The 13,222-nt window shown below is 46.9% G+C and overlaps 1 protein-coding gene across 1 annotated transcript in view; it reads left to right on the plus strand.

The window, feature by feature from the left end:
• CYFIP2 (cytoplasmic FMR1 interacting protein 2) overlaps positions 1 to 13,222 on the plus strand; it is a 103,840-nt gene that overhangs the window by 44,724 nt on the left and 45,894 nt on the right. Inside the window, exons 20-24 of the mRNA XM_090288491.1 lie at positions 1,655 to 1,731; positions 4,117 to 4,225; positions 6,046 to 6,165; positions 11,124 to 11,323; positions 12,841 to 12,928. Coding sequence (XP_090144617.1) covers positions 1,655 to 1,731; positions 4,117 to 4,225; positions 6,046 to 6,165; positions 11,124 to 11,323; positions 12,841 to 12,928 — 594 coding nt within the window. The remainder of the gene's footprint in view (positions 1 to 1,654; positions 1,732 to 4,116; positions 4,226 to 6,045; positions 6,166 to 11,123; positions 11,324 to 12,840; positions 12,929 to 13,222) is intronic.

The following is a 13,222-nucleotide window of genomic DNA, read 5'->3' on the forward strand; positions in this document are numbered from 1 at the left end:
CAATCTGGGACACATCTGGAATATTTATTTCCTAGTCGCCATAGTGGGGGATGGTTGAAGGTTCATCACACTCTGATACTTTAAAGCTTCCACCTGAAAGTGACACACGTCATTGGTCACAGCAAGTCACATGGCTGAACCCCCTTCCGAAGAGGAGGAAGTGCAGACCTACCACGGGCCAGCAGGAACAGAAACATGAGACCGAATGCACTAGTGGCTGAGTTTTGCCTTCCAGAAATTGTTCTTCTTAACCCCATGGGGCTATATAAACATAGAATGAGGCCAGTTAGGTAAAATTGTCATACAAATACAAAGCATTCTTACTTATAAAGGAAAGACGTGACTTTTTTAGGATAGCATTACCACCAAATTCATTTGAAAGTTTGTCTTCCAAAGAAAAGCTAGTGGAGCTGCTGCTTTCTTTCCCAGCCCTCTGATTTCTATGGGAGTTGAAATGCAATGCAATCCTATCCTCTGTGCCTCCTGACCCCCTTCTCTTCCCAGACCCAGACCCTGTTGCCCCCATGAAGGACCTCATGTATATGTATGTGGATGCCCAAGCTTTGTCTACCACCTTGTCCACAAACAATGGCCCCTTGGCCAGCCCTAGGGGTGCACATGCCTGCAGTCTAGTTCATCCTTGGTGATAAACCCAGGGAAAAGAGCACACAGGGTGTGCAGGGGCCTTGGGCCATTTTGGCAAGGATACTCAAATCTGATTCTGCAAGAGGATCATGGGCTATGAGTGGGCACCCCATCTGGACCCTGCAGGCTCTTTGCCTGGAGGAGACCCAATGCCCTTGAAGTTCAAAGTCCAGGGCAGAGCCTTAATTACCTGGATATGAAGACAGCATTATATATGGTACTGTGTTTTTGTGTTCAGAATCACACCTGGGGTGTAAAACAAAAGACATGAAAGCTCATTGGATTAAATAGTTAACCATGTAGAACTGAGAATTTGGTAAGAAAGGAATGAAAGATTAATCACCTAAATATGATCTGTTCCCTTTAACGCTATACCGCTACCCTGCTTCAGCCACCTCCCCATCTCTTTCAAGCGCCCCTCAGCCATCTCCTGCTCTTCCCATGTTGGGGGGTTCGGATTTGATCTTCTGTGTCTGATGTGCACCAGGAGCAGCAGCAATGGAATGAAACGGAAATGACAAGACAGTCCCCTTGGTCATTAAAAATTAAAGACTTTGAAGCAATATAGTTTTTAAATGTTTAAATGCCTAATGACCATCGACTTCTTTATTTGCAAAGTGAAGTTCAAATGAAAGGAAAAAACATGAAAGCCTATGGTGAGAGGTGGCCATGGGAGGTGGACACGAATAATTATAGGATATGAAGACCCACCTGCTGCGTCCTCCTGGACCGGCCCCTGTAGCTTTGAGGTGGCGACCAGCGGGGAGAGCAGTTTCTCAGCAGCTTTTTGAGCTTTGCCTTCTCTGTGTCTCACTGAGGACCTTGAGAGCAAGGGACCAGATTTCCCAAACTTAACTTGGCCATGGAATCCTCTTTCTCTTTTCCCTTCAAAACCTCTCATCCACCTAAATGCTTTAGGCGGTCCTACCCAGCTGCCCTCTGAGTTGCCCAAGTTTCTGTGATAGAGCTGGCCAGACACCGCTGACATTTCCTGCTTCCTCTCCGCCAGGTGAACCTGTGTTTTGATCAGTTTGTCTACAAGCTGGCGGACCAGATCTTTGCTTACTACAAAGCCATGGCTGGCAGGTATGAGAGCCTGGGGGTTTTCTGTTGCAAAACCTCCCTCCTTTTGCATGAATGTCTAAATGATTCCATGGGCCTGGACTGGCTGCCGGAATACAGGAGAGGAAATCAGCTGTGGTGCTGGATCTCCTAGGGAAGACAGACATTAATAAAAACTAATGCACGCACAGTGACAAGGGAGGTTACGTGCCCCCTGTGAATGAAAAATTACTGGGAATGTGGGACCGTATCACAGCTAAACCTGAACTGGTCTTTGGGGGAGGGAACTGGAAAGGCTGTCCTGAGAAAGGAACATTTGAGTTCATTTCTGAAGGTGATCAGAGTTAAGTAAAACTAGGTGAAGGAGGAGACAGGAAAATGTAGGGAAAAGGAACTACCTATGCACTGTCCCCATGGCAGAAGTATAATAATAATAACAATATCATGCCAGATACCACATGATGTCACTTATATGTGGGATCTGAAAAATGGAACACACAAAAACAAAAACAGAAACAAATTCATAGACAGAGAGAACAAACTAATGGTTGCCAGAGGGGAGGGGTGAATGGATGGGTGAAAAGGGTGAAGTTTTAATAAGAAGTACAAACTTCCAGTTATAAACTAAATGAGCCGCAGAGGCGCAGCATGCAGCATATGGAATATAGTCAATAATATTGTAGTAACTTTGTACAGTGAAAGATAATTATTAGACTTACCACGATGATCATTTCTTAAGGGATATAAATGTCAAATCACTGTGTTGTACACCTGAAACTAATATGTTGTATGTATTACTTGAAAGTTCAGAAAATAACAGCAGACCTACCGCTTAGGGAAGTTGAGAGGGGACTAGCGTGAGTTAGTGCGTGTAAAGGTCTCCTTCACGGACCACCAGACGGAGTGGGCTGCGTGACAAAGCTGGGGAGGCTGGAAGAGTCAGCAGGCCCAGGAGAGAGAGAAGGATCCAGAGCACTGCGGTTCAGTAGAAGTATAATGCATGTTCTACATGTGAGCCACAAATGTCATTTTACAAATGTCAGTGGCCATATTTAAAAAAGGAAAAATAAACAGGTGAAATTGATTAAAAAAATATTTTTTAATTGTTTTTCTATTACAGTTGTCCCATTTTCCCCCCTTTTGCTCTCCCCTGCTCCATCCACCTCCTCCCTTTCCCACAGTCCATCCCCCTTTAGTTGTACATGTCTGTGGGTCACTCATATTAGTTCCTTGACGAGACCCAATATATATTTTATGTGATGTGTAATCCAGTAATCTACAATACTATAATTTCAACATGTAACAATTAAAATTATTAAAGAGATAGGTTTTTTTTCCCTAAGTCTTCACAATCCGGTATGTATTGTATACCTCGAGTGCATCTGCACTTGGAGCCACCGCATTTCAGGTGCTCAACAGGCTCATGAGGTGGGTGGCTGCCCTCTGTACTGGAGAGTGTAGGTTTGGATTATGTCACTTTCCTGCTTAGGGACTTCCTTTTCATGACTTCCAGTTACATCTAGAAAACACCTAACCTCTTTACTGTGGCCTGTGTAGTCCCACGTGATCTGGCCCCTCACTGACTTTATAAATTCATTTTTGCACCGTGATCTCGGCCACGTCCTGCCCTTTATCCACCAGGCCGTCTCCCCTTCTCCAACATTCTGAGCTCATTGTGCCTGGAGACTTCCCCCAGATCTTGCCATTTTTAGCACTTAGGTCTCTGCCCAACAAAACCTCTCCAGAGAGGCTTTCCCTGGCCCCCTAACACCAAAGGGTCCTGATTTCTTATCTCCAGAGCACTCATTATTCTGCAGTCTGTGCCTTAGTGTGAAAGATAATAATGGTCCATCTACCTCTTAGACTTGTTGTGAGATTAAAGGTGACTGTGTAAGTGTGTGTGTACACATGATAAAGAATAAATACTGTGCAGAAGTATACCACTTGAAATTGTTTTATCCCTCTGCTCTAGTTTATAGTGTTAGTCTGTCTTCACTACAATATAGGCTTCACCGGGGCAGGAACTTTGTATTCCTAGTACTTAGAATGTTTGCTGTTGGGAACATTCTGTCCTGAGAAAGGATATGGGATATGCGAAGCATGCACTCAGTTATTTTTATTTTTATTTTTATTTTATTGTTTTATTTTTTGGTAAATAAGTAAAAGAGGAAAGCAACTCAACTTCTGCGTTGTCAGCCTTTGGCTTAGAAATGCTGTTTCACGTTTTGAGCTCTTGTGGTTAAAGAGAAATTTGAGGAATTTTGCTCTCAAACAGAAAACAAATTATATTCAAAATATGTAAGATGGTGCTTCATGAGTAGATACCACAGTCTAAAACAGACATGGCTGGGCAATGAGAACTACTCGCTGTCATGTTCGCTGGCCTTATTTCACTTCTATTCATTCCAGTGTCCTGTTGGATAAACGTTTCAGAGCCGAGTGTAAGAACTATGGCGTCATCATCCCGTACCCGCCGTCCAACCGCTACGAAACACTGCTGAAACAGAGACACGTGCAGGTAATGATGAAAGGAAGCCACGAGGAGACGGAACGGGCAGGAGAGGGGAGCTGAGAAGTCAGCATGGAGGTCAGAAACCAGGGCTGTCTGTTGTCTGCCCTGCAAATGTCTGAGCACAGGGGTAACACAGCCTCAGAATCTAAATCAGAAGGCGTTGGGCTTCCTCTGCTTCCAGCTCTAGGCTTCTCAGCTTGTCTGCTGCTCCCCGCTGGGGAGCAGTGGCCGCCAAAGCCTTTGTCTTCCCATCAACGCTGCGGCCCACATCCCTGGTTGGGACTGCTACTCAGAAATGAGTAAATTGATCCCTGAACAGGCTCAGGGGCTGCCTATGGGAAGGGGAGAGCCCTGGGGGCCTTCAAAACAATGCATGTCAGGCTAAACCCAGGACAGAAAGTGTGGTGTGTTTTTGTGCAGTTGGTTTCTGGTAACATTTGACCCCAGAGAGAAAGAAAATGCTGTTGGGAGCTTAGAAACATATCTTTGCTTAAAAGCGTTACCGGACCCAGGCAGACAAAGTAAGAGATGCTCCGGCAGACTGTGCCCTACTCCTATGCCCTGCTGGCAGCCAAGCAGTGGTGAAATGGCCTTGACACCATGACCTCTGGGTGCTTCTTACATGGTCCACGGTGTTTGTGGGAAAGACTTGGGGGAAGGAGGGCAGGGCCTCCACTAAGATATTCTAGATGAAAATGAAAGGGTTGCCACCTTGGAGGTCCTGGCCATTCCCATTGCCATGAGACACCCCAGGGAAATGGAGACTCAGAGGAAAAAGAACGTCTCACCCCTGCCAACAACAAGGGCTCACTGCTTTTCCATCAGCCTCTCAAAATTATAACTGTCTCTTACTGATGCAGCCAGAATTAGTCATAGGCTATTCAATACCGAAGAGTTTCTGCGTACACAAGACGGCTTTGAGGGGGCCCTAGTCAGCTGGTACAAAATTCACCCCAGGAGACAAGCAGAAAAAAACTGAACGGTTAAGAATAATCCTTGGCCACCTAGCAAAGTGCAGCGCACACAGCAGGTAGTCAGTAAATGCTTATTGGTCTCTATATAGCATCTGCAGTACTGCCCATGCGCGCCCCAGAGGAAATCCTAGGAAGCTGCATGTTCCGTTCTGTAACCAGCCCTTCATCCTCTTGCTTTTAAATTTCATCCCCGCAAAGGCACATAGTGGGTCACTGCTGAGGGGACAGCTATCCCCTGGTGACTGAATGGGGCACAAGGCAGATTCAGGAAGAACGTCAGGCCCAAATTTAAGATGCTGGCATTGCATAGGGTGCCAGAGCCTCTCCCAACCTCATCCTACAGTCCGAGTGAATTGTTTTTTCCCTCAGTGTTTTATATTTCAGAACTACAGGAAACTTAAAAGAATACAATGAGCACATATATATTCCATAAGCAGATTCATGATTATTAATGTTTTACCACATTTGCTTCATTTTCTCTTTCTCATGTGTATGTTTTTTCTCTCTCACAAATGCAGTAAATATATAAAATATATTTTTATATAGCTATAAGTAATATATTGAAATATATATTTTTAAAGAATATACTTTTTTTCTTAACCATTTGAGAATAAGTTGCATATGTCATAACACTTCACCCCTGAATACCTCAGCACCAGGACATTCTCTCATAATCAAAATAGAATTGGCATACTCAGGAAATTTAATAATACTGTTTTCTACAGAGAGTCCCCATTTGTCCCAGTAATGTCCTTTATACTTTTAATCCAAGTTCCTGTTAGTGCATTGCGTTTAGTAGTCATGTGGCTGTGCATACCTTAGGTAACTCTTCTGTCTCTACCTTCCGTCCAGCTCTTGGGTAGATCAATTGACTTGAACAGACTCATTACTCAGCGCATCTCTGCCGCCATGTATAAGTCCTTGGACCAGGCCATCAGCCGCTTTGAGAGTGAGGACCTGACCTCCATTGTGGTAAGAGATGGGGCGCTCTGGGATTCTCGATGGATGGTGTTGTGAGCCTGGTACCGGCCAGTAAATGAGAAGCAGTGGGTCTCTTTCCTTTCTGAATGAAGCAGGAAAAATAGATTTAAAAATGGGTATAATCCTATGCTCCTGATTGCCTAGAGAGCAGGAGTGGAGAGGGGTCCTGAAATCTGTCCAGAGGGCCAGCCTGGGGATACATGTCTGTCCTTTAGGACTCTTGTAAATCCAGGCAAGCAGGTGGGTGGTCCCGTGAAGCCAGGGCAGGTTGTACAACAGGGTCGGCTTTGTGGGTATGCTGGCTTTAAGGCCCTGCTGTTGCCCTCTTGAAATTCTTAACAATTTTTTTAATGTACTTTATTTTGTTTTATACAATATATCAAGTTCTGACTTAATTTTTTAAAAGATTTTATTTATTTATTTCTTAGAGAGAAGGGAAGGGATGGAGAAAGGGAGAGAAATATCAGTGTGTGGTTGGCTCTCATGCACCCCTCAACAGGGGACCTAACCCGCAACCCAGGCATGTGCCCTGACTGGGAATCGAACCAGTGACCTTTGGTTTGTAGGCCAGTGCTCAATCCACCGAGCCACACCAGCCAGGGTGAAATTCTTAATAATTTTTTAAAATTCTCACCTGAGAATAAGTTTCATTGATTCTATACAGGGGGGGGGGGGCATCAATTGGTTGTCTCCCGTACGTTGCCCCATGAGGAGATTGAACCTGCAACCTAGGTATGAACCCTGCCCAGGGATTGAACCCTCAACCTTTTGGTGAGCGGGATGATGCTTCAACTAACTGAGCCACCTGGCCAGGGAAAAATTCTTAATAATTTTTTAACAAAAGTCCCCATACTTTTATTTTGCAAGGGGACCTGCAAGTTATATAGTCAGTTCTGATGGCCAGGCATTTGAACTTCTCTGTTAATTTTCTTCCTCCAAGAATTAGAATGAACTTGATTGACCAGTTTTTAAGAGAACAAAGGATGAAAAGAAGAACTGAGGGAAATAGAAAGTCATCATTAGATGACCATAGTAATAATTGTTACTACTGGCAAGACTCAGCCATGGGTGCTAAAATTAGTGGGCAGAACTTGGAGAAGAATAGATTTTGATTCCTCTTATTAGGAGATCCCTAGAGTACCCAAATTTCATGGAGAAAGAAAGTGAAATGCTGCTTGCAAGGCAAGAGTGTTAGTGTTTAATGGGTACAGCCCCTCTGTTGAGGAAGATGAGGAAGTTCTGGGGGTGGGTGGTGGGGATGGCGGTGCAACAGTGTGAAGGTGCTTAATGCCACAGAACTGTACATTTAAAAACGGTTAAAATGGTAAATTTTATGTTATCTATATTTTCTCACAATAAAAAGTTACCCCCCCAAAAAAACTTAGGGGGGTGGGTTGGGTGGGGGAGAGAAATTAGGAGAAAAGGGGACAACTGTAATTGAAAAACCAAAATAAAAAAATAAAAAAAACTTAGGGAAGAAACAGGGTACTTACATAACAATATCAAGTGATCTCCTTCAAGACATTTATTAACTCCAAATAGAAGATTAGCAGCTTTGCAGTGGGGAGACTTGGCAGACACCCTCTTAACCAGGCATCAAAGGTTAATATCACCCATAGTAGTTAAATATATCCATGTATACTCTGATATGTATTTTTCTGTGGTATTCCTGCCAAAATGCATAATCTCCATCTAATCATGAGAAAAAGCACATAAACCCAAATCAAACGACTTTACCAAAAGAAAAAAGTGAACAATACTTTTCAAAAACATCCAGATCATAAAAGACAACAAAAGACTAAGAACTATTAATAATAATTAGAGATTGGATAAAACTAGAAGAAGACATTACAACTAAATGCACTGTGGGATCCTGGATTAAATTCTAGAGCAGAATAAAGGGCCTTTGTTGACAAACTGGTGAAATTCAAATAAGGTCTGTCCTCTAGTTAATAGATTTGTACCACTGTTCATTTCCTACTTTTGGTAATTATACTGTAGTTACGTAAGGTGTTAACATTGGTTAAACGGGGTCAAGGATATGCAGGAGCTTTGTTGTTTTCCATTTTGCGTTAGCCTAAAATTACTTCAAAATTAAAAGGTTTTTGTTTTTGTTTTTGTTTTTTTGAGTTTACAAAGTAGTAAAAAAAAAAAGTGATTAAGAAGTAGGGCTCTAGAATCAGCAAGACCTGCAGGCCCAGTCCTGACCTTGCCACTTACCAGCTGTGTGACCTTGGCAAGTTGTTAATCTTCCATAAGCCTGTTTCCCCATCTACTCAATGGAGGAAATATTAGAATTCACCTTGTAGCGTTGTTATAAGGATGAAGTGAGATACTGCCTGGAAAGATCTCTGCATAGTTCATTGCACTTAATAAATAATAGCCTATGGGGAGAAACAGATGAGGGAACATGGAAATTTGGAGCTGCAATGAAATTTTCTCAGGGTGAATTTCCCACAACATTTCACAAGAGGACTGGACCCAACTGCCCACCTAAGTCCTGGGTCCTGACCTTCTGAGAAATCTATTTTAAGAAATAGATTTTTCTTTGTTTATGCCAAAATATTAGCCGTGATTATCTCCAGCGGTGGGATTTTTGTTTTCATCTTCTTTTTATTCATCTGTGCCTTCCAGCTTTCCAGTAATGGGTGAGCACAGTTTATGGAAAAACTGGGTTGGGGTGTGGGGGTGTCCGTGGCCTCTCCCCACTCCTTGAAAGGCACTGAATGTTCCTTGAGCTGAGAACAAAATCAAAACGAGCGGCGAAAGCCCGTGTCCACCAGGTGAGGACGATGGTCCCCAAGAGAGGATCCACTTCCCCGGGAAGCCCTTGAAGAGGAAACCCCAGGGACCCCTCTCTCTCTTTTAGGGTCAGGAGGCCCCCACTCAACTCCGCTGAGAAGCTTCTGCCTCTTCTGAGAAACAAACCAAGGAATGTGCTCCCCTCAGCCCTTCCCTCCCCCTTAGAAACTCCTTTCTGAGATGGAGAGGCAGCGTGAGGCCAAGCTGGGAGGGCAGCAAAGTTTTCTTGTCATTCGGGGTCCTCCTGCACAGCTGGGTGCTCGGATTCTCCGAGGGACCCGAGGCTAACATGGAGAGCTCACAGCCCGTTGCTTTCAGGTTGCAGAGTGTATTTGAAGTTTTGAGCCAGCATTTAACATTTGGAGGAATTTGAGTCAAACCACAGAGGCTGTGGCGGCATCAGACCAGCCTCCCCAGACGGTAACGATTGCCTGTTCATTGCCATTGGCGGGGCTGTGCTCTGTGGTTTGCCGCAAGCCCCCCTGCCCCACCAGGCCTCACTGTACCTGAGTCTGAGAGCCCTGATCTTCTCACCTCCCTGGGGCCACAGAGCCGGTTAACAGTCCCCTGTGGCTGACGCTCAGGCTCTCTGGTTGCCCTTGAAGAGCTCTTTCCACTATTTGGCAGAAATTGCCCATTTGGGTATTTTAGTGGAATGCTGATATAGTCTCTGAAGGCACCTGGACCCCTCACGTGGCCTTTAAAACCCTCTCTACCTGGAGGCACTGAGCCCTGCATCCCAGCTGAGGCAAGACTGCAGTTGGGATCACATCACAAAGACACACCCCAGTACTGCTAGTGGCAGGCACAGGGGACCGCCACTTCCGGCTGCCCCCACATCACAGAGTTGAGAACACTCCTCAGTCTCCCTTGTCAACACAGACACACTCAGGACGTTAGAACAGAAATTGTTCACTCATTTCTTAGTGTGGTTATCTTCCTCATACCAGGACAACTCAATGATCTTAGAAATAAACTCATTAGCCTTTACTCTTTTTATTATTTTCTCTCTAGAGGAGAAAGGTGAGGCTTGGTGGGTTAAGCGACTTGCCCAAGGTCTCGCAGGACATGCATGACAGGGCTCAGGATGTGAATCCAGGTCTTCTGATTCCCAATCACGTGTGTTTGGCCCCTGTACACAGCTAGCTGCCTGGAATTAAGAAACAATTGCTAAGAAAGACCTTTGAAAAGTAAAGATGGTTTTACAACATTAAAACCAAAGAACATCAGAAGGACAGTTCACCAGAGTGCAGCCAGGAGGTAGGACAGTCAGCCAGGAGGTGGGACAGTCAGCCAGGAGGTGGGACCGCCTGAGGGCCAGCTTGACTGCGGGGACTTGGAGCTCCCTTCTGTACCGGACCGGAGGCAGCCCCACACCAGGGATTCATCTTCATTCTCATCAGCCACCAGGCCCCCCCAACTTTGGTTGGGGGCCGGAGTGTGGTTTGGTGGAGACCTCAGGCCATGCTTCCAGGCTTGGAGCTTTGCCACTCTGAAATTCAGATTCTGTGGCTCTGCCCTGGGATACAAAGCTGGATCAAAGCTTGCAGACTTAAATGGCCGTAGGGGCCAGACAGGTAAGTGAGACCAGCTGGGCAGGAGGGAGTCCTGAGGCTGGGTTGCCTGGTAAACTGGACTGTCCCCTGCCCAGAAAAAGGTCCCTCAGGTTGCTGTATCATCAGAGCAGGGCTTAGTGACAGCAGATCCTGCCATTTCTTAAAAGAAGGTCAGAATCAGGATTTCAATTCTGGAATGGCCGCTGGAAGAACAAGATTCCAGTCCTGGTGCACGATGAGGCAGATGAGGGCAGAACTACAGGGTCAGCTCTGCTTTGGTCTCTTGGGGCCCAGCTAGCTGCACTGTGTCTTTGGAAAGGTGTGCTTTGTACCCAGAGGGACGTGGACAGGGGATTTGGACATGGTCTGTGGTCCCCTTCCTGGGACAGGTATGCAGCCTCCCTCAGCCATGTCTGACAGTTCCTTTCCCTCTTTGGAAGGAGGGAACATTGGCACTTGCTACTGCTGGGGTCCTGATCCCCACGTTGGCAGTTGGGAGGATGTGTGAGGGGCTGTCACCTGCATGACAGGAATCAGTAAGACAAAGCGGCGTGTAAGTCCTCAGCAGCTACGGGCTCTCTCTCTGGCCAGGAGCTGGAGTGGCTGCTGGAGATCAACCGGCTCACGCACCGGCTGCTGTGCAAGCACATGACCCTGGACAGCTTTGACGCCATGTTCCGGGAGGCCAATCACAACGTGTCCGCCCCCTACGGCCGCATCACCCTGCACGTCTTCTGGGAGCTGAACTTCGACTTCCTCCCCAACTATTGCTACAATGGGTCCACCAACCGGTAAGGGAGTCCCTGTGCAGAGGAAGCTGGGGTGCGGGGGGGCCCCGCACGGGTGTCAGCTTGCTCCTACAGCAGGCATCTCACTGAGCCCATCCTGGGCGCAGGCCCTGTGCTGGAGGCAAGCAGACATCTTCCTGCCTCCTGGAGCCTTCAGGCGAGATCAGGCAGCTGCATGATTGACCAGGCAGTTTATCACCCGCTAAGGGTGCTGTGATAAGCAGCGAATGTGGTGATGGAAGCAAGCCCACTGAGCCAGGAGAGAAAACAGCACCGCCTGCTCCAGTCCAGGAAGCGATGCAAACCTCAAGGGAGGCTTCCTCCTCTGCAGTGCAGAGCATGAGCAGGAATAAGTAAAGCAAAAAGGCAGGGGACGAGGATGCCAGGCGAAGGTCCTAAGCAGCCAGGACGCTGGCACGGGTGCTGAGGACTGGTGCTGAGGACGGCATGGCAGGACGCAGGAGAGGCAGGGCCCCGCTGTGTGCTGCTCCCCCTGCCTCACCAGGACGGAGCACTGACGAACGCTGGACCAGTTTGAGGGAGGGGGTGACACGGTCAGATGGTACTCTGTGAGGACATTCGCATATGGGAATGCATGTGTGCAGACAGGCACACATGTGCAGGGCACACACATGCATGACAAATGGAACACGTCTCCCGCAAGGTGCACACAGCCCTGCGCCAGGCACCACCGTAGAAACGAGACCTAATCCCTTATCCCCACAGAGGTTCCAAACCTGGTGGAAGAGGCGAGAGGTGTTCACATACAGAGTAAGTCCAGGAGGATGAGCAAAGCTGTGCTTACAGGTCCCATCAGCGTCCTCAGAGCTGGCACTGAATAAGTGTGTGCTGAGTGGCTGGAAGGTCTGGGGGAAGGGATCCACAGATGCTCCCCAACCTGTGCGCTTAGCAAGATGCCCTTCCCATTCTCTAAAGATTTGGTGCTTTTAGCCTGCTTGGTCAACTACTTTTGTACAGCCCAAAAGCTAAGAATGGAGTTGACATTTTCACATGCTTGGGGGAAAAAGTCCAAGGAAGACTTATAAGTGGGGGACAACCAGAAATGATTTGAGGTTCGTAGTAACTCGGCCATGCTCATTCATTTACTATTGTTTACGGGTGCCTTCATGCTGCCAGCAAAGCTGAGTCTTGGTGACAGAGACCATCTGGCAGGCAAAGCTGAAAATACGGGCTGCCAGGGCCTCTACAGAGAGAGCTCGCAGAACCCTGCTCTTGAGAAACCAACCTGGGGGTGGAGAGGTGGCACCCCGGAGAAGGCCATTTTCAGGCCCAGCCCCCTGTCCTGAGCAGCCACAAGCCCCACACCAAGCCTGTGAATCTGGAACAGTTTTCCCATCTATGCAGAGGAGGCAATAGTTAAATTGGGAGTATGTTACAGAACTTGAGCCCATACCTTTGTAGGCAACCACCACCTGGTCAAGAAGGACTCCTGCTAGATCGTGACCCCTGAAGAATATGGGAACCCAGTTAACTCCTGCCCCATCTTTTTCTTCTCCTAGTTTTGTCCGAACTGCCATTCCTTTCACCCAAGAACCGCAAAGAGACAAACCCGCCAACGTCCAGCCTTATTACCTCTATGGGTCCAAGGTGAGTGGTCTTGCCTGGGTCCTACTTCTGAGAGAACTAGTGAGCAAAGCAAATAGAACAGTGTTCCCTGAATTAGAAAAGCAAAGTGTGACAATAACGAGGCAGGTGTGAGATCTAGGCGGAAGCAATTGCATGTTTATTCATCTTTATTTGTTCACAACTAGCGAGGACGGGGGTGAACTCAGACCAGGGGTTGGATCCTGTGCAGGAACTTTTGGGGGGAGGTAAGCGGGGCAATGCATGCATGGGGTTTCTTGTCTTGGCGTCCCATCGCCTCCTGTTTCTCAGTTGATG

Source organism: Furipterus horrens, unplaced genomic scaffold (assembly GCF_987537825.1).
Source record: "Furipterus horrens unplaced genomic scaffold, mFurHor1.1.pri manual_scaffold_10, whole genome shotgun sequence".
Lineage (NCBI taxonomy): Eukaryota > Metazoa > Chordata > Mammalia > Chiroptera > Furipteridae > Furipterus > Furipterus horrens.